The sequence below is a fragment of the Leucopleurus acutus genome (assembly GCF_964270905.1).
Source record: "Leucopleurus acutus genome assembly, chromosome: 13".
Taxonomy (NCBI): Eukaryota; Metazoa; Chordata; class Mammalia; order Artiodactyla; family Delphinidae; genus Leucopleurus; species Leucopleurus acutus.
In genome coordinates this window covers 19452468-19474984 of record NC_139155.1, presented here as the reverse complement: position 1 = coordinate 19474984, position 22517 = coordinate 19452468, and the positions used below count along the sequence as shown (strand labels likewise).

General features: G+C 40.1%; 1 protein-coding gene across 6 annotated transcripts in view; it reads right to left on the bottom strand.

Annotated features, from left to right (window-relative positions):
* TCF4 (transcription factor 4) overlaps positions 1 to 22517 on the bottom strand; it is a 361655-nt gene that overhangs the window by 225614 nt on the left and 113524 nt on the right. For all 6 annotated transcript variants that reach the window (XM_082852925.1, XM_082852924.1, XM_082852920.1 and 3 more), the window contains 2 exons: positions 12596 to 12657; positions 9668 to 9764 (listed from right to left, as the gene is read on the bottom strand). In XM_082852925.1, coding sequence (XP_082709051.1) covers positions 9668 to 9764; positions 12596 to 12657 — 159 coding nt within the window. The remainder of the gene's footprint in view (positions 1 to 9667; positions 9765 to 12595; positions 12658 to 22517) is intronic.

The window sequence follows — 22517 nt, the reverse complement described above, 5'->3', positions numbered from 1 at the left end:
AGGGGCACATCTGAATTCCACGAAGTTGGCCCCCAAGAGGTACTTGTTTTCTAGGATGACTGTTTTTTGTGGAAAGGCTGAAAAAGAAACCTTTTTATTCCAGTCTTGCTGTTTTCAGAAGTGATCACTCCACACTATCTCCACCTGTTCTTGCCTTCTATTCCAATCTCAATAGAAGGTAAAGGTGTTTTCAAACTGTCATCACCCAAGACCCGAAGTCTCCAGCATTTTCGATTAATCACAGACAAAAGTGACAGAGTGCCAATGGGTAGCTGGGCAATGGCCTAAGATAATCGCCAGAGAGCAGAGTGGTTACTGCCAAGTGTACCACGACATTGCACGGCTGCCCGGTGATGCTGGGGTAAGTGTGACAGGTATCGCTACACTCACCTTAGAAATGCCAAAGTTGGGGCGCATAAGAAATTTAGCCAAAGTCCCATCACCATGAAGTTGAACAGCAGGGACCCTCAGCCTAGGCCACTATTCCGCGAGCCCCCTCAAGGCTGCAGTGCTTCAAACTGAGCTCCTTGGCTGCTCTGGTCCTTAATGGAGGTTATCATGTGAACAAGACGACAGGCTTACGGCATTTTCTCTTTTTTTTAAATGAAGGTCAATAGCGCGCTTAAGGTAGGCACACAACTTTCACGGACGTGGGGTTAACAGACTCTGAACATTACTGCTGCTTCCCCTGGGGCTGAGGGGCAGTGAGAGGTTTGCCAAGTGTTTGATCCTCCACCCAAGGGTCCAGTCGAGAAGGCCGTTACTGGTGAAGGCTATGCCAGGCGTATTTTAAGTGGCCAGCTTAGGCAAAATTCAAGGTAATGCCTTTCCAGTGAAAAGCTTAACAGGAAAACTTTGTACTAAAGGAAAACGGCACTGTTTATTCCACATCCTGCTTTCCTTTAAAGATCGACAGTCCCTCCCCAGTCCATGTTCTCGTGGGCCTGATGCATGCCACGACTGGGATCAGCAGAGGTGGGAAACTTCTGGCCAGAAGTTGGATCCAGCTCTCACCACAATTTCATGCAGTCCTGGCGCGCTGACCAAGATTAAATGTCTGTTGGCTGCACCTCATCCTCCGCATTAAAGATCAACCAATACAACTATATACATATTAAAGTAAAATAGAAGGTTCTTCTGCCCCCGGCAGCGGGCATTCTTGTGTGAGTGCTTCACGCGACATGGCAGGTGGTTGGAGGGAAGTTCCCGGGAGCCTGTTTGGCAGTGGCCCAGGGGAACGATCTCTGTCACTTACAAAGTGACATGTCCCGGGACCTTGCTGCTCCAGGATGCCGGGCCGGCTCGGAGCGGCTGCCGCAGTGGACCGTGGCAGTGGGCCCCAGCCTTAGGCTCTGCCAGAGACCACAGCAGGGACTGGAGACAAGGCTGGAGGCTGGAGCCGTGGGCGGTTGCACGACCAGGCAGCTCTGGACAGCCTGGCAGGAATTCAAGCCGGAGACCTAGAAGAGAAGGTTCTGGATCATGAGGACATGAAGCCCTTGACTCTGGCTGGTTGTTGCCTTGATCACGGGATGAGGACAAGGAAAGCACAGCCTTGGCAATGAAATGAGGACAGCCCACCCGTGCGACTCTCCCGCGGTCCTTTCTCTATCATCTTCCGTTCAGTACTCTTTTTCTGTTCCATGCCTCTTTGTCTTTCTCTCTAATCTGCTGACCAGAATCCAGAGTCGAGACCCATTTTTATATTTTGCTTCTCACATGAAAGCTGGAGCCTTGTTCTTTATTTTCAAAGCTGCTAAATTGAAAATTACAGATTCTTCCCTTAAAAGAAACTAAATAAACCCTGTAAATTGGCTAAGCCCGATGTGCATTCTCAACTCCCTTCTCTCACATCTCTTTCCATTGCACAGGCTGGAGAAGCAGTTGTGTACATTCTCACCCCCTCCAAATTCTGCAGCTGGAGAATGGCCGTGGATGTAGGGGGGCGGGGACCATACGGCCAGACTCACCTTTTCCCTGCTTCTTGCTGCATCAAACCCAAACTTGACTCCGGAAGCTGTGACAGTCACCTTTAGACAATGAGGGAAGGGACAAAGGAATCACAGAGACACAAGCCTGGACTTCAATGAACTGCAAACCAAATCTAGCCACGGCCTACCACCAGACTTCGCGTATGAGAAAAACTATGCGTAAGCCACCATTAGTCACATTTTTCCTTCTTTCCAAGCAAAAGCATGCCTGCCTGACACAAACTGCTTTTTCCCTTGACTTGACTCTAAAACGATTTATTTTCTCTTAGGGTCAATAACTTTCCACGTGAGAAATCTTCCTCTGGTATGTAGAAGACCTACACTTTTCTGCTAGGCATAGTTCTCAAGTAACGTTTTTCTGGTATCAGTTCTTCTAAATTTTAAAGAAGCCTGGTTTAGTCCACCTAGTTTGACTATAAGTGTTCGATTATCACAGCATTGCTACGCTATACCATCGAGCAAGCAGCCTCATGGAAAGAAAACAAGACTAACGAAAGAGGAACAGAGATGTTTATTGACTGGACGAGAGGACACAAGTTACCTTATCTGAATACTGGAGACACACAACTGTTTTCAGTGGCCTTCCGAAAAATATTGATTTTACTTATTTCCTTTTATAAATAAAATAATCTGTGGTGTGTTTATTGAAAACTGAAATCTATCACATTGTAATATGGTCTGTTTCCTGACATTCTGTAGAGTCAAGGTTACAGAACGACAGAATGAACTCCTAGATGACTGTCCCTGGTTTAGGGTTTTCTTCTTGACACAGTAAAAGGTAGGCCTGACTTTAACTTATGGGCTTTTCACTTAGGGTTTAGACCCAAATATCTGATTTCCCCAATTTATTCATGAATGAAACAATCCACTAGCCATTTACTGAGGCCCTGCAACTCTATGCCAAGTCCTGGCCCATGCAGAGCACTTTTCTCCTGGTGACGTGCAGTAACTTAGTGAGTTACTATTTTATCCCCGATCAATCCAATCCCTTACCTATAGTTTGCAATGAGTTGAGGTAGAAAAGCAACATCCATTTGAATCAGGCTTTAAAGAATTACATTTGGAAAACACATCACTAGCAAAGTTACGTGAAGGTATCACAAAATAGAGACGAATGGATTAGAAAGAACGCTAAAACATCTCTAAAGATAAAATACCGTATAAGCAGAAAATGGCATACCTGAAAGATCAATGGACCATTAGTTGAGAAAATTACCTCAGAAATCATCTAGAGACTTGTTCCCCCTCAATTTAAAGATATAAAAAAGATCTGACCTAAAGACCCACAGACATTTGTAACAAAAGAGAGTAGAAAAGTCAGTTCTCTGGCTCCCAGCCTTCACTCAAAATCAGCATTAATTAGATCATTGGGGATGATACTTAAAAGAGTCTTATTTGTTAATACTTCAGGAAGGCATTTTAAGCTAACATTAAAATAACAAAATTCCCAAACAAAGCTAACAAGAAATAAAACCCCTATTAGACATGTCTTCTCTCAGAAACTGCTTGTTACCACATTATCAGTCCGATAGCTAACAGATGATATCAAGATAACCTCAAGCTAAAAACTCATTAAAAAAAAGGCATTGAAAATGCACAGACATCCCTCACCAGTGAGCTAGTAAGCAGCCTGCTATCACTACTGAACTTCAGAACAATTAAAAAGTGAACTAAAATTTCTAGAGCTGACATCCACATTCACAATTCCATTTTCATGAAATTACTAAAATACTGTTTGACCTCTGACACTTCAAAGTCAAATAACAGCCTTTTTTGTCCAGGTTTTGTTATTTTCAAATATTTACATTCCAGCATGGAAAAAAATAAGATACAGAACCAGGAGGTCAAGTTAAATCTTATCCATGCTTTGAAAAAACTATGTTTCTCTGTGGTCATTCTTTTCCTTTGTGTGTTAAGGTTTTCAAAACCGTTTTCCAAGTAAGAGCCTCTTCATTGGGTATTTCCAGTTTTACAGTGAAAAGAAAAACTCCCTTAACATTAACATCTACTCACATTCGCCGTTTTACAAGACTGTGCCACTGGCCTCTGCCACTGGGATTTGAAAGCGCTCACAACACTTCACCTTTATGCTGGGCTAAACTCAGGGTAGTCATAAACACTTTGAAGTAATACAAACCTAAATATTCCTGCTCGGCAAACGGAGCAGTGGAAGCGAATCATAATGAGCTAGCAGCTGTCACAATATGACCACAGTAACCAAATCAAAATATCAACCGCTAACCCAGATGAGATTCAAAGGTCATCCTATAAGCCAGCAGCTTTCTGCAGTTCTGCCTGAACCACGATCTAATCCTGCAGTAAAATGTTCCACTGAGCTAGTTTAGAAATCAGTTAGTCTATGGTAGGAAATTATTTAGTGCACTGTTGGAGTACCACGAGTGGGACAGGAACCAAATACCACAATAAGGAAACCGAACCATTCACAAGGGGACATGTAAAAACACAGCCGCTCATGTTGAACTAAGCTGCACCCAACCGTACCAAAGTATCACTTTTCACATCCTTCAGTTACCAATGCACGTCTATAATCTTACTGGCATCTTGCTCACTCAAACAATCTGGTTTTCAATTAAGGCTCTGGAACAATAGAAGGAATATGCATGCTTAGATCCTTCCTTGGATCAAAAAGTTGTAGCTAGAAAATATACTGTCTCCCATTGTAAAAAAATATTTGGACAATTACCTGCAAAAGCTTCATGCTTGGCAAACAAAACAAACAAGCAGGAATGCTTTTTTTAAAAAAAAATCCGTACTCTTTGCATATAGTTCTTGCCAGGATTTTCAACTATTCCATAGCATATAATCCTTTTAAAAGCACAAGGCTCGGACCCATGGCCCCTCCGTCCTATTAGCATATTCTGAAAGCTACCCACTGACCACCTGTAAAGGTTTAATCAAACTGTTTAATAACTGCAGTGAACAAGTTTCCAACAGATCAAGTGTACATTATTATCATTAATAATCATACAGAGACACAAGGAAGAAGTGATTAGTTCTCTCCAGATACAAAACAGGGCAGGGAATTTCAAACAAGTAAAAATGCAAACTGGCTTGCTTGTCTCTACCCAAGGAAAACAATGAGTGAGGACTCAGGAACTGTCAAGTAAAAGAGTCTGCTAGGGCTTCCCCGGTGGCACAGTGGCTGAGAGTCACCCTGCCGATGCAGGGGACACGGGTTCGTGCCCCGGTCCGGAAAGATCCCACATGCCGTGGCGCGGCTGGGCCCGTGAGCCATGGCTGCTGAGCCTGCGCGCCCGGAGCCTGTGCTCCGCAACGGGAGAGGCCACAACAGTGAGTGGCCCGCGCACCGCAAAAAAAAAAAAAAAAAAAAAAAAAGAGTCTGCTCTACAAATATTGAATCATGATGCTGTACACCTAAAACTAGTATCATGTGATATGTCAATTATACCTCAATAAAAAATGTTTTAATTTAAAAAGGGAACTATATGAATTGGTCAAGGCAGGCAGTCAGCTAGATGACTCAGTGCTGAAATCTCAACTCCTCAAGACTTCCCCACACTAAAAGAAAAACAAAAAGCCATACACACTTATTCTTTAAAACAACAAATTTCAGGGCTTGCTTTTTTTGTTTACTTTAGTTATGTTTTTCTTTAAAGGATTTACACAATATCAACTTCCAAAACTCTGTATGGCAACTGTAACTACAGACAGCAGTGGAAGGAGCAGTGCACCCTTATAAACCAAATGTCATTAATTCTTCTAGCACAATAGGTGTGCATGTGTGTGTGCACGTGCACACGTACGTGTGCATGCATGCAAGTGCACTTGTGTTCGCGTGTTTATTTTTAGTTTAGGGATTCAAACTAATACCAAACAAGGTATTATATTCAGATATGCAAGCTTATTTCTAAAGGAATAAATTAATGGAGACACCCTATTACTTATAAATTATATACCATTTTGCATTAGTTTGAGATACACAAATAAATTAAGTTTTTGTATTTTGGTGCCAGAGGTAAGTATTAGATTACAAAATCTGTAACATTTATGCAAAACCATTCATGTGAAGTCAGAGTTCAGAATTGTAATAAAGGGTTTTGTTACTATAACAGAAATTATAAGCAAATGTTAGCAGTGCCTGCATCATTCCTCCAAAATAGTGCACTGCCATAAAGAACAAAATATATAGTAATAATTCAATCCTAAAAGAAGAGAGTGGCTCATTACTTCTTTCTTTCCTCACAATAAAATAAAACCTAAGTGAACAGTTTACCAAAAAAATAGGTCATCTGCAGTTAATAACTCTTTCCCGTAAAATTAGTGTCACTTATTTCTGTAGCAGACGCCTAATTCAGTCACAGACTTGATTGATTTGACAACAGAGAATCTAGTCTAATAAAGTGGCTGATTTATTTCTGATGCTATAGCTTTTACCCTAATGTGACATCACAGCAGAATGAAATCTTTGACATGTAAAGAAATCCTATGCACTTTTCATGAAAACTAAGGATTCTGAAAGTAGATATTGTTGTCAAAAACTTACAGTAAAGACTAATATCTTCTTTTGGTAGAACGAAAACTTCCACAAAGATTACAACACAGAATATGGGTTCGGACACAAAGAGCAGTTTAGGATATACCATATATTCGGTGAGTTCAAATTATTGGCTATACTAATAGGTCTTATTTTATCTTTGTCTTCATTTGTAAATTGGTTGTCTTTAATTTCTTGAAAACGATCTCTCTTCTCTTTGTAAAGGTACAGCATAGCACCAAGCATGGTTCATTTCAAAAGTGGTTTCATTTTAAATCAACAGCAGCTTGGGCAAAATCAATGAGCATCTTTGTTCCCTGAATCTAGCCCTGAGATACTCAAGCCAATCAAGAAGGCATTTGGGATGTGAGAAATTATAAAGTGGGGGGGGGGGGGTGGATTTGTAATGCAGCATCCTAGTTAATTCTCTAAAAATATTTTTTTAATCCTTTTCCAAAGTAAAGATGCAAGGTATTTCATAGTGGTTTAAATGTCTTTTCCTCCCTTTTTTTTGCACACTGCGCCATGCCCTCTGGCTCTGAGCGTGACTTCCCTGACCCCAGTCTGACACTGCACCGTTAATGTCAGATAAACCATTTAGCCCGGGCACAATTCTTTTCTGTGCAAAAATCTGCTTGAGGTGGAAAATGTAGCAGTTTGTAAACAATAAAGAGCCATGTTTCAGACCAGACAGCTTATCTAACAGAGAAGTCCTTTCATTGGGAACAGTGGGTGGGAGCCTCCCGGACATAGTAGCATTTCCTACCACAATGCAGGAGACTGTCTTGGCCTCCATATTTAAGGGTTTAATGGGAAGGAGGGCAGACAGGATAAAAGAACACAGCTGACATGGACTTTCAGCTTAAACAACAACTAAGTGAAAAGAGTCAGCTCTCTCCATTCCAGCTCTAGACTCTCAGCCCACTTATATTTTAATACTGTTTGGATTGAAAAACGAATTTGGTTCGTAAAACAGTTACCCAGGAGGATACACAAACAAGAACAATTATTTGGTATCTCTGTATTGTTTGGTGTCTTCTGTAATATTAACTTATCATGTTGTTCTTTAGGAAAACTGTTTTTCATGGACATAACATAAACTTCTCAATATGAGTAGTAATTTATCCTATTTTACGTTAGCTCATTGGAGGATAGGTTTAGAATCTTCCAAGGAAAACCTTTAATATACTCTTTACGTGCTACTTCTCAAGATGATTATTTTCAGCTTAATCTTTTATTTTATGAAGCTGGATGAGGAGAAATAGAGATGGGATGATATGAGATTCTAGAATTATTACTACTGTCATGGAAAAAATCTAAAGTTTTTCTTTAAAATCTAAGTTGACAAATATATCTAGTCACCTGCATCTGTCTGTCCTGGAAACAGGAAACACTGCATTTCTTATCAACAATGGATTTAAAAACCTGGGATTTTTACTTTAGCTACAAAGTTAAAACATAAATATGAAAGTTAAAGTAAAAAAAAAGAGAACAAACATAAGAACAACCTATGGTCAAACACAGCTTTGAGAACGTGGTCCTCAAAGTTGGGATGACACTTTATGGCCCATTAAAAATAAATTCCTAGGGCTTCCCTGGTGGCGCAGTGGTTGAGAGTCCGCCTGCCGATGCAGGGGACATGGGTTCGTGCCCCGGTCCGGGAGGATCCCACATGCCGTGGAGCGGCTGGGCCCGTGAGCCATGGCCGCTGAGCCTGCGCGTCCGGAGCCTGCGCGTCCGGAGCCTGTGCTCCGCAACGGGAGAGGCCACAACAGTGAGAGGCCCGCGCACCGCAAAAAATAAATAAATAAATAAATAAATAAATAAATTCCTAGTATTTCTCTGCTTTGACTATAGTGTGTTAAATACCTGAAGTCCCTTTAGATGGATTTGATGGTGACTTTTGAAAAACTGACTGAGATTCAAGAACAATATACACCTTAAATAACAAGTATAGTGTCCAAGGCTTAAAAACTGGGACACTTCTCAGAAGCATCTGCAATTATGGTTTCAGAGTGATATATATATGGCTGTGTGTTTTCCTTGGAGTATAGTCCAACAGCCTGGGACATGAAATTTAACCTCATTTATTGATGGATTCACAACAGGATTTGGCCACATTGAGAGATTTACTAATATTGTTAAAACTCACATTTATTAGAACAGGGATCTTTTTTTTTCCAATCAAAACTAAAGTAACAGCTATTGGGACCTTTTAAGCCATTATAAATTGTCTTTCCATTGCTCAGGTTACTGCTGTGAAAAAAAAAAATCCCTACAGGGTAGTCAAAGCAGAAACGAAAGCTAAAGATGCCAGTAGGAAAGGCATGCTAGAAATTCGAAGACTGTCTCAAACTACATGTAGCTCACTTCATGAAGTAGGATGGGGACCTCCTAGACCATCAGCACTAAAGTTCACGCCTTGATAAATACATAACCAGACTTTACAATTCAACTTGAACATGCTACTTTGATTTAAGCACACTAAACCTATTATTAAAGGGATTTCCATGACCCCTTTAATAAAAATTCAAGCTAACACTGACTTTATCTCATTGACAATGGATAGGCCCAATGATATTATTTTAAATATTCACTGCTTTCAGTTCATCAACCTTAAACTTAGAAAACAACTGTTGCGGGCTTCCCCGGTGGCGCAGTGGTTGAGAGTCCGCCTGCCGATGCAGGGGACACGGGTTCGTGCCCCGATCTGGGAGGATCCCACGTGCCGCAGAGCGGCTGGGCCCGTGAGCCATGGCCGCTGAGCCTGCGCGTCCGGAGCCTGTGCTCCGCAACGGGAGAGGCCACAACAGTGAGAGGCCCGCGTACCGCAAAAAAAAAAAAAAAAAAAGAAAGAAAGAAAGAAAATAACTGTTGCAACATTGAAATTGGGAGAAGTGCTTTACAAGAAACACAAATTTTCCACATGGATTCAGTATCACTGAAATTAGGTAATTCCACATGGTTGTAAAACTTAGTCCTGTATATGCTATTACCAAGCACAGACTGTCAATATTTTTCTGCAATTTAAAATTACTATAGCGAACTGGCTGAAAATCCAAGTTCCTAAAATACAGAATCTCTGTCTGGGCTTTATTCTCCCTTCCAAGGTAAAACATAAACATTCAAAAAATGCATGCTAATTCAAAATTAGTCTTACTTTGTATTCTGGAATTGACAAAAGGTGGAGAGAGATTGTCATGTGACCCAAGGTCCCTGCTGGTCATGTGGTCATAGGGAGTCCCATCTCCATAGTTCTGCAAATAAAATAACAGCATAAGTTTAAATTCGCCATGAATAAATCAGCACATAAGTATGCCCGACTACTGACACCTCCCTAACCCAAAGAAATTGGAGTCCACCATTCCCACCCTGGCATGTCATTAGAAGGAAGCTTCTTCACAGGTACAGTGGGAAATAGAGGGCTCTAGAGTCTGCACAGTCCACATCCTCCTCATAACAGCCGTGAAATTGGGGGAATAATAATAATGGAACCAACTGCATGAGTTATTGACATGATCAAATGTAAAACACCTGATACATATAAACTATATTGTAAATATTACGTTATTATTTTGAAAAGCCCACATTATTTCAAAAAAAAAAGCAAAATGTGCTACGGGAAAGTTACCCATAACCTGTAATGAACTGCCTTTGGAAGGCGAAGGTAGAACCTTTTAAACAGCGGCATTGGGTTTTATGATATTGAAATGTCAATGTTTCCTTGTAGTTGTTACTGTGGTTGTAAGAGAATTGGATCATTCCATGAGTAATTAACACATAAGAATGTTAAAATTATTACAACAGGACTACAAATGAACATCAGAAACTTAAGCATAAATTCTGAATTTAGACAAAGAAAAAAATAGTTTTAAAGCAGACACTAATCTGTGGAAATTTGTCATTATCATGATCATCTCATGGTTCTAAGGGGAATTCTAAATTAAAATAATGTTTTTAAACTGCCCAGCCACTTGCTTTTAATGGAGGAATTGGATAACATACAGGAAGGAGTTAAAATCATCTATCTTATATGGTTCAAATTTCAGTCTACTAAGATACATCAAATGACCAGAAAGGGAAAAGAGCCACGCTGCTCAGCTGGTTGCCCTGCCCATAAAGACTAAGTCAAATTTACTCAGAGGTATCAGTTGGCATGTTAGCCAAAGGGCAGAATCTGCCCACACGAAAGGGACGGATGCTGTAGGAATAATGAAAACGTGCATCACCTCACTAGAGAATCAATGGAAGCCTTAAGGTTCCAAACTACCCCACTGTCAATCGCCTTTCCTCATTTATAAAAATTAACTTGAATGATACTGTCATGTGATGCTGCCACTATGTCAGTGTATAAAAAGACGTCATGTTTTTTAATACCTAGCATGGGTCTTATACTCACTGGTTCTATGCCAGACGTTGCATAATACTAATTATTATTTATTAAGTGTCCTCACTCTCCAGAGTTACTGAATGCTTAATATACATTATCTAATTTAAAACCTCAGCACAGTGTTTCAAGGTGACTAAAAACATCACCACTTGAAGATGAAAAAAGAGAGACGTGGCATGTTTGCCCGATACAAGTCAGCCACAGTAACCTGTCTCGTGTCAATCCCCTGAATTTAGAAAATATAAATTACAAAATATTGATTCAAAATTATTCACTAACGTATTTCCTGGAAAAAAAAAAAAGTGGCCAGACAGTTCATGAAAGCCAAATAAAAGTCAAGACTATCCTAAATGGACCTTGTTCTCAGAAGAACAATTAAAAGCACTACGTGTATTAGACTGAGAAAGCAGAAGAAATTAAGTACATTTGAAGGAACTAAACAATAGAGGGACATTCTGTCATCTCCTACGCTTGCTGTCAGGGGGAATGGATTTATTTCTGCAAGTGTGGACTGTAATGTGAGGAGGAGGAAAGATTTCCTCAACCCATCCATATAATGCACAAGAATGTCAGACTTGACAGCTGGTGCAAGCGCTCAACAAAGTAACTGGTAAGCTTAGAGCTCCTGCTGTACCCTGAAGACTAGAGCGTTGAACCCCAAGGCCAAAGAACAGGTGGAAATGGCGAACTACGACTTGCTGAGATGGCCTCCTTTTGACAGCTTGATTACCTTCCTTACCTCTTATGCCAAGATAAAGACCTCCCTCCAACTCAAATTTATGTGAACACTTAAAGCAAAACGTTACCCCCTCACCTCCTGCAGAATGCTTCATCTAGCTATACAGCTGGTTGCGGGGGGGCGGGGGGGCAGGTGTTTTAGTATGTGCTCTAAGTCTATTTCTAATTTGGGGTATTATATGTATATTATAAAAACTGACATGGATTTTAGAGGGCCTAGAAATGACTCCATTAAAGACAGACTATATATAAAATCATACACATTTAAGTCGGAAGGAACATGAAAGATCCTCTGGTTCTACTTCTTCATTTTACAAAGTAGGAAAATGAGGCCCAAGAAAGTGAAACGACACACCCAAGGTCGTATACATACAAAAACACGTATGGCCTAACCAACCCACTCGCATGCCATGCCACGGTCTTCCCATGACATTCAAACTAACAACCAAAAACCATGGAAAGGAGTGGCAAAAATCTGAATGAACCCACTGGTGACCAAAGGCACTACTGGTGGGATAATCATATGTTTGCAAAGTGAAATCAACTCAGATTTACTATGCAGATTATACTGGTAGGCTAGAACTTACTACTATGTCTTCAGAATTATTCAGTGGCTTATTTGCACCAACACATTCCAGGGATGCTAGGATTTTTCTCAACGTTGCACCATCTACAACGAATAACTTTCTGTAACACTGGATCAATAACTGACGAAGTAAGGCCAAATATTTAATGAAGGATTTTTTTCTTCTGGTTAGCCAAAGTGGAAGAGGTGTCAAAATCAATACTAACATCCAATAAGAGAATGAAAAAAAGTGCCAAGAAGAAGCTGATCCTCATTAAACTTAGTATGCATATATATCTGTGCAGATGTGTGTGGGAGAGAGAGAAACTCACCTACAGTTTGTCAATTTACATATGTGGATGTCTGGTTGTGGGAAAAAGATTAGATATACTTACCCTGGACGGGCTTGGATGTCCTCCACTCCCCCAGGACCCTGAGCTACTTCTGTCTTCTACATCTAGGGACAAGAGAGAAATTCTTTAGGCTTTCTTGAAATAAGTCTTTCTTTTTGCATATGCACTTTTAAATTAATGTTTCAAATTAATCTCCTGTTGCCTTTAATTAAGAATCAGGCACGAGGCTACCATGATGACAGTGGCTTCTGACCCATCTACTTAAATTAAGTCATTTAAATTCACAGCAGAAATGAACTGGACCCTCAGGAACCAGAGGTATGAACATAAAAGTTACTTCCATCCTTCACAATGTTTCATAGCCTCAACTTTTATAGACCTGAAACTTCACTTAAAGTCTTATTAAAATCTTTTGGACAAGGTAAGTTAAAAATACACTAACACAATCTTAATACACACACACACACACACACACACACACACAGAGTTAAATCAGGTACCTATCCATACTAGTATCAGCTGCAATCATGCCATAATGCTCCTAGACACTTTCTGTCCTCTTACCAAGGCTTATCCCACCAAACAACAGACATGAACAAAATATGCAAGACGAAAAAGGATTCAGTAGTCCATTTCCATCGGGACATGACAAGGATATTAGGAGACTTTTTTAAGCTTTTTAATTTAAGACAACGCCGTCTCAGTCTTTTAATTTCTTTTTTAATGGGCACACCGTTTGGCTACAATCCTTAATCTGTGCACTGAGATGTGGATATGAAAGTTGTTAAAGCAATGTTTTCTTTTGAAATGATGGCAAAGAGAACTGTATGAACTCCCAGAAGGCTGGAATTCTCTACACTCCGTACCAGCGAAGTTCTAATGCTGACCAATTACTAGATGCTTCCTCAGTGCTTCAAGTGGCAGATACTCGAAGGATGGAGAGTCTAACAGCTAAGTTACCATATTCATTGCTCAAAACATAAAAGTGTTGGAAAGATCAGTCACTCTATATTTAAAAATGGCTTTGAGATTTCTGATGAAAGGCTCTTTATGAGTATGAAAAGTTTCACTGTTGTATTATCTTGATCATGGTGGGTAACAGACGGCGATCACAAGCTTCCTCTGACAGAACTGGAGGAGGAGGTGTGAAACTTCGGTTCAGGAGACATACTCCCATTTAGTGTGTTTTCTAACATTTCAGTGATACTGTTTCTTCTCTTAACACACTACTGTCCTTCCTTTTATTACTCCTATCTGATTATCAGCAGAAGTGATCACAATATACTTAACTGATTTATTTGGGGGTACAGTGGAGTACATGGCGTTTTAGAACATAGTAAGAGATGGAATAGAAACAACAACAAAGAACTATTACCACTAAACCTGAAATCGTTCTCTCTCTTTTTAAACAAATATTTCAGTTCTTTTCGTTAGTACTTTGGAAGATAATGCAAATGCAAACAGTTATTCCCTGTGGACAGCTAAAATCAGTGACTGCGAGCTTTAAGAGACGTCATGGAAGCTCGGAGGAGTAAGTCTGGAGAAAAGGTGCAATACTTTCCCAAATCTGCTGTTTAACAATCCAACCTCCTGGCCTATCTCGTGGAGGCTGAATTGGGGGGAGTACATGAAGAAGTGACTTAGAACACTTGGGATTATCACACAAATAAGTTTTGTAGCCTGCACAGTTCTCTTCATCCTTAACTCCAAGTCAAATATTTGCAAAAAAAAAAAGAAGTATAAACGACAAAATATCTCAACCAAAAGTGTGCACATCTTGACTTGCTTTTCACCTGAAACAGCCAGCTTGGATTAATTTGAGAGATCTCTCCTCTTAAATTTGGCCCAAAAAGTAATGAAGGGATAAAGTTGAATCCCTGTATCCACCATAAGACTTTGTATTGTTTGGACCTATTTTACCTTTTCAATTTTCAAAGAGGATTTTAAACATGAAAAGAAGGCAGAGACAAGGAGGAAAGGGGACCATAGTAATTCCAGGTCAGTAGTTTTGCACTGGGGACGATTTTGGTCCCCAAAGGACATGTGGCAATGTCTGCAGACATTTTTGGTTGGCACGACTTAGCAGGGCATGGAGGTGGGGTAGAGCTAGTGGCATCTAGTGGACAGAGGCTAACATCCTACAAATGTCAGAATACCCCTACAACAAAAAAATTCTCTGGTCCTACACGTCAGTTGTGCCAGGATTGAGAAGCCCTGTGCTAGAGGACAAATTCTATTAAAGAGCAAAAAGGACGAATCGAGTTAGAGAAAAAGATGTACTACAATTTGATTTATAATGAATATGACCACTTACTAAATACATAGTGACCTATGCATTTGAAGCTGGAGTGTTTCAAGAGACCTTCCTATACATCGTCCATCCACAGAATAAAAGAAAAATGATGGTCAACCAAGCAGCCTGCTAATTAGTAGGCAAATAAAACACATCAAAACTTGAGTATTCCCAACTGGGCAATTTCAAAAGCAAGCAATCCACTAATTGAAAGTGCTGGAAGTCTAGCTTTTTCAAAACAGGTTAAATACTGGCTGGGTTCCTTCACAAATAGATTCCCAACCAATCAAATCTGACTGCTCTTTTCCCATTCTTTCCCATTCCATCGTTCTCATTTCCTGACCTCACGCTGCTGCACCTCCTTTCTGCTCCCTTCCTTTTACTGCTCTCCTTTTAACAGGCTTTTCCTTCACTTGGCCTCCTGCTAGATCGAGAAGATAAGACACCTCTCTAGTCCTCCCAACCCTAATAGAACAATCGTATGACTTCTGATGATATTTTATCTTTGAAAGAATATCTGTACAACCGGTGCTCATGTGTCCATTGCAAGAAGACGCAAAGCCATAGCATGTAACGAATGTAAATGTGTTATTTTTAAGACATTTGTTTCCATCTTCCCTCCCACTGAGCTTCACAAGACCTGCCAGTTAGTTAGCAAGCATTTCTTCAACAATGATCGCAGTGCATCTCAAAGTGCATCTGAGGACCATCTACATCTTAGGCACCTAGTACGCTCATTTCAAAGTCAGCATCTTAGGGTCCATTGCAGACCTACTGCTCCTGGATCTCTAAAAGTAGGACCAAGAGAACCGCTTTCTTAACGAGGTCCTCAGGTAATTTTCATGTACACAGGAGTCTGAGAACCACCAGTCCCCTCCAATGGGAACACAAGACAGATGCATGTCCCACCCTGCACCCACTGCCTAACTCACTCCCTGTCTTAAAATCCCTGCCCAGGCGGCTGGTTTCAGCAGCATTCGGTCCACATTCTCATCTCATCTACATCCCAGTAGCTCCTGCCCAGACTCACTTTTTATGTAGACCCTGCACGTGGCCTACACTTGGCCACTCCCTACTCCCAGCTGGTGTACCTGGACACTACACACACTTTCTACCTCCACACCATTGTACCTGCTGTTCCCTCTGCCGGAACTGTTCCTTATGTCTCAAAAAATAATAGCAGCTAACATTTCATGAGCTTAAATACGTCAGACACTGTGCCAAGCACTTCAGTAGACTAACAGTATCACCGTTTGATATATGAGGAAACAGAGGCTTAGATGGGACAGAAAATCCTCCCCAAGGTGACAGTGAATGGCTGAGCTGGCAGACAAAGGTGCTGTCAATGTGATAGCCAGGGAGTGTTCTTCTCCACCACAGTAAATGCCTCCCTGGTAAGAAGCTCAGATCTCTCCATGACCAGCTCGAATGTTACCCACCAGTCACTTCTCCCCAAACAGAGTGGATGTATTTATTTCGGAGTCTGTGCCCACTCTCGTGTCCACACAAGATTACAGAATTTACACAACACAAATACATAAAACTAGATATGTGAAGAACTCAAGAGACTGGAAAATAAAAGCAGGAAAATATCAAGCCAAAGCTATGATGAGCTTATCAACAATGTACACTGTGATGGACGGGATATTTGTGAGAGAGGGGTCAAAATTCTAGAAGCTCCTGAGTGGGCAAAGAGTGAAACAAGATGCACAATGAGCACTGGATAAAAATACCCAAATTATTCAGGAAAGTCATTAAGGCAACAAAATTACAAATGAAAAACTGCCCGATAGAAGCTGCCTGAATATGAGTTCTTGTGTCTCCCTTGTTCTGTTGTCACCCTCTATGCAAGATGGGAACACATACAGAAAAAGACAAAAAGCAAGTGAATGATAGAGACTACTCTTCCAAAAGACTGAAGTGGGCTCCACTGTTCAAAATTTTCTAACTTATTTTACCCTAGACAAGGACAGACTTAGCAACTTCCACGGGCTTGACAGCGGCCTTAGGAGGCAACCTGACCATCCACAAATTTTCATTTTATTTGAGTAGTTCTGCATAAGCCCCGTCTAAAACGTCTGACATTTCCGCACCAAAACACAAAAGTGAAGTCTGGGCAGAACTAGGACCGACCACTCCATTTAGAGAAAAGATATACAGAGATGAATTTTAATTTCTACCACTTCCCATCCACACTCATTAAACTTATGGTTACTCAAGCCTCCACTCTGTTTATGTGAACAGCGAGATCAAAGCTATCAGACAGACTGGACAAATGTCAGAAAGCACAGCACAAAGGGTTGGGATAAAGACCTAGATTTCAGCCGTGACTCTGCATTAACCAGCTCTATGGTCTGAGCCACTCACTGGACTATCTGAACTCATTTTTGTCAGCTGTAAAATAAGTGGGTTTGATTTCCATTCTTAACAGGGCCGGCTAGTATATTGGGACAACTCTGCCACAAAACACTAAGTGAAGTAAGTCAGACAAATATCATACAATATTGCTTATATGTGGAATCTAAAAAGTTGATATAAATGAACTTACTTACAACATGGAAATAGACTCACAGACATAGAAAACAAACTTATGGTTACCAAACAGTAAAGGGGGAAGGAATAAATTAGGCATTTGGGATTAAAATATACACACTACTATATATAAATAGATAAGCAACAAGGACCTACTATATAGCACAGAGAACTATACTCAATATCTTGTAATAACCTATAATGGAAAATAATCTAAAAAGTATATATACAGATATATATATGTATATATACAGATATATATGTATATATAGATATACACACACACATATACATAACTGAATCATTTTGCTGTACCTTAAAGCTAACACAACATTGTAAACCAAATATATTTCAATAAAAAATAAATAAATAAATAAATATTCATGGCTTTAAAAAAAACACTAAAGGGCTTCCCTGGTGGCACAGTGGTTGAGAGTCCACCTGCCGATACAGGGGACACGGGTTCGTGCCCCAGTCGGGGAGGATCCCACATGCCGCGGAGCGGCTGGGCCCGTGAGCCATGGCCGCTGAGCCTGCGCATCCGGAGCCTGTGCTCCGCAACGGGACAGGCCACGACAGTGAGAGGCCTGCGTACCACAAAATAATTTTTAAAAAACACTAAAAATCATGGATAGAAATTTTAATCTTCTTCTAAATCCTAATGAGCTGACAAGATAGTAAGAAAATATCCAGCCAAAATCAAAGTGAAAGCTGGAACCCGTGGAGGAAGAAAAGACATTTTTTTGCCCTGAGGACATCTGCCAACCTAGAAAATGTAATGGCCTCTTGGGTCAAGGAGAACAGAAGTGAAAACTCAGGATCCACCCAAAGCAGGTATCTAACAGGAGATAAAGGAATAATCAGGTTTCCAGCCTCAAGGAGTTTTGTTAAAGTAAATGAGTTAACTGATAATTGATAAACACTTAGCAGACTACCAGTAACCAATACCTACCACGAGTGCCAAATTTACCAATACCTTCCAAAATCTAAGGTAATCAAACCACATAAATAGATAAACTTGTGATTTATTCAAGGAAATCTGAGTCTCACATTTTATGACTCTTTGTTCTGCTAAGTGGCTGGTCAGAGACTTTCAAATACTCTCCTGGTTTTTAGAAACTGCCAATATGTTTAAAGTAATCAAGTCCCACATTCTCCGTGAACCCCCTGCAGCACAATCACCATGAGAATTCAGTGAGCGTTAGATTTGTCCAGTGACTTAATTTACCTTTCGAATACCCTCTTGGCATCTCACTTCAACATTTTTTTGTATACTGTATAAACGATACGCTGCCAAAATTATGTGTGCTGACCAAAGGCCCAAGCTAAGAACACAGACTAAATATTATGTAAGTTTAACCTTGATTTGAAATGAACAAGTGTGAGAGTTACCTAACCCTGTTGATTTGGGGTAGCACTGTGTATCCAGCCTTTCCTTACTCAGAGCCCAGATCCTGCCAAACAACCAGGGCTCCAGAATGTCATGAAGTCAGAACAACCAAAGTGGTATTCTGCATTGCTCTAAGAGTCTACAAATTCCAACCCTTGTGGAAATATACCGATTTCCTGAAGAAAGCTCCTACACACTCAGAATGCATTGGGAGACACACTGAGTTCTTCCTGGAAAGATAAGCATTCTGAGGCATGTGGAAGTCTACACGGTCTCAAACCCTTCTCTCTGCAATAACAGACACTAGTAAATCTCCTCCACACCATCATGGAGACACACAGACTGCGTACGCCTGTGGCGCCTACTAATTTCCTAGTCCAGGAAGAACCCCTGGCTGAGCCCTTCACACAAACTGAGATGGCATATGCTCTCCGTCAGTGCCAGCTGAATTCAGAGTTCAAAATATTCCATCAGCAAAGAGCATGTGAAGGATGTGCACATTTTCACTAGCACCCAGTATAATAAGAACTCTAAGGAGAGTAATTTGAAGTCAGATTTGAGTCCTAGGACAGAGGTAGGAAGGGTGGAGGAGCTTCAGATATTGACAAGGGCCACACAACCATGACCACTGCTTCTGGCTTCTGTAAGAGACAACAGAGGCTTCAAAAGGAGTGATCTGGACAGTGGTGAGAAACTTCCAGCACTTCCCAAATCTGACTAACAAAAGATGATGTCTGTGGCAATGCATTCCACACAAATTCTAAGATACCTTAAATATAAAAACAGGGACCTGGGCATCCCATTTTCAGAGCACTGCCATCCACGCTGGCTTTCTCAGGATGCATGGATGTCCTTATCAAATAAATCTGAAAACTCAAAGGTCAAATATAAGATGATCTTACAGCTCATACATATAAATATGTCAACTGTATAAGGAAAGGTAAAATGTGGATACACTGGGGGAAAAGTATAGTAGGAAAATTTGTTCAGAAAGGAATTACTGCAAATTTTAACTTTTATTAACCTCCAACTTAAACTTCTATAAATACGTCTTTTTTTTTTTTTTTTTTTTTGCGGTACGCGGGCTTCTCACCGTCGCGGCCCCTCCCGTTGCAGAGCACAGGCTCCTGACACGCAGGCTCAGCGGCCACGGCTCACGGGCCCAGCCGCTCCGCGGCATGTGGGATCTTCCCGGACCGGGGCACGAACCCGTGTCCCCTGCATCGGCAGGTGGACTCTCAACCACTGCGCCACCAGGGAAGCCCTATAAATACATCTTTTAAAACACTGAAACAATACTATTTTCCTTAAGTTCAAAGTAAACTGTTTTTCAAAAATGAACACTAAATAATCTCAGATATTTAAAATGTGGAGTTAACTGCACTTTACAGTGCTATTAAACAGGAAAAGCACTTTCATATAACATGATACTCAGATAATACAGAAGTAACAAAATAAAACAAATAACAATTATGTTATAAATATGCCAGTGGTGTTTCATATTCGGAAACTCAGAAATCTTCTTGAAAACTCAAGATGAGTAGACAGTTATATTATGAAGCTGAGACAAAAGTAGATTTGAACTCTTTATATCAATCTGTATAATTTGGAAGTATCATGATAATCTAAGTTGAATAATATTGTGACTTGAATAACCTAACATGAAATACAGAGAAATGGGTGTTATTTAGCAAACTTCCATTCTGAATGTTTGAAACTAACCAGTCAGGGTCTTCCTCTTAAAGAGAAGTTCATCCTTTCAAGAGCTCACCTCTCCAAGTAAGAGCCCAAAAAGAAAACGAGCCACAAACAACTGAGGCAAGAGTATAATAATGTGAATTATATATGCCTCCTTTGACTTTTTTGAAATGTAACTGGTCTAAAAGCACTTAATAAAAATCAGTCTTACTAAAATAATGTTCTTGAAGGCTAGATATATTTCAAATTAGGTAAGAATACAATTGGAAGTAAGATGCCATATCTGAAGACTTTGGAAAATAAAACCAGCATACCATTTAACTCCAAAATTAAATAGATAAGCTTCAAGGTACCTAAGCTAAAAGTGAATATAACTTAGGGAGGTTTTCGACTCGGTGCTTAGTACCTTTTAAAGATGTATTTACAAATAAACGTCACAAAGTGTGAGAAATAAAAGGTGTTTTAGAAAATAAACATTAAACAACGAAGAAATGAATTCTGAAATATGCCTCATCTTTAAATAAAACAGAATATATAACTCTGATAACAAGTACATGTAACTATACAGTTTTCCAAATCAGACATGTAATATTTATGTCGCAATATCCACAATACTGTAATGACTGAAGACATACAAATTGATATTTAAAATGTCTATTTGATCAATAATTTATTAAATGTATTCCAACAGAGGGGGAAAAGGGAGCCAAGATGAAACATGGAACAGTTTTCTCTCCTTCTTTTTTCCCCTCTGCCTCTTTTCTGCCTGGGGTGCCATTTGTGAGGCTCTGGGAAAGGGCTGCTGGCTTATTGAAATATCTGTAGGCTGTAACTGCTCTGCAAAACCACAATGGTCCACTTCTCCCAAATGGCATTTGTTCCTCTTCGTTTTTTTCTTCTGCTTCCTTTTATACTTTAACAAAATCTGCCCCTCCTGTTTCTTCTAGCCTTATCTCATCTTGCCCTTTATTCTGAACACATGACTAATACTGGGGAAGCCAAACAGCTTTAAATATTCAAAAATCTTCCCTAAAATCCAGTTTTGTAGCCCAGTCCCTTTTGCTTACAATAATCACTCCCATAAACTGACTCCCAGTTTATCTTTTCAACATCCCAACCTTCCACCTGTGTCTAACACGGCAGCCTCTGACCTGGCAATGACAAGCAATCAATCTTACATGTTATCTTCGGGGTCAAGTCTCAGTTTTGGGCCAATTTTCTTTGAATTTAGGCTCAAATGTGCAAACCACACTATATTACTCTGCAAAACATCAATGAGAAGGCTTAATTAAGTAACACTGACAGATAAATCCATTTCTTTCACAGTAATCAAATCAAAGCAGGTTGACATAACACAGGAACTTAATACAGTTATTCCCTTGTAATTGGAAAAAGGCCCTTTACTTCTCATTAAAGCAATCTTCTGGGTATTGGCATAATAAGAAGGCTCAGAGCCTTAATACTGCCCTATAAAAGTCTCAAGATACAGACCCCTTAAACAAACAAGCCAGATTATCTAATTCCTTGATCACAGCAGAACATGTAGTTCCTACTGTTTTAAACTACTAATTCTTTATCTCTGTTGCAATTAAAAAGAGGTAAATCAGCGTCGAACACATACAACTGAAAACAGCAAAAATGCATAAACTGCTTACAGTTTTATAAATCTATCTCCACATGTATTTGAAGGGAAGCAGTCCGTTAAAAATGAATTTGAAATACTTCACCAATGTGAAGTTGTAATAGCTTGAATCGGGGGGAGAATCTTTTTATTTTACTTAATGGGCTCAACAGGATACCTTTTGCCTAAATTTACAGTCTGATAGTCAACCCTACAGTACAACTTTGGTAAGCGGAATTGTCAGAGAATGTCATCTGAAGAGCATTTAATTTTTGTGGTATGTAAAGAACAGTAAGTCATCTGGTCAACCAGAGGCTTCTCCAACCGGGCTAAAAACCAAAAGGAATGCAACAATATTACACCACGTTCAACTCCCCAAACCAAACAAAATAAATTTTCACCCTTTCACTCCGATTTTTCTTTTTTTTCC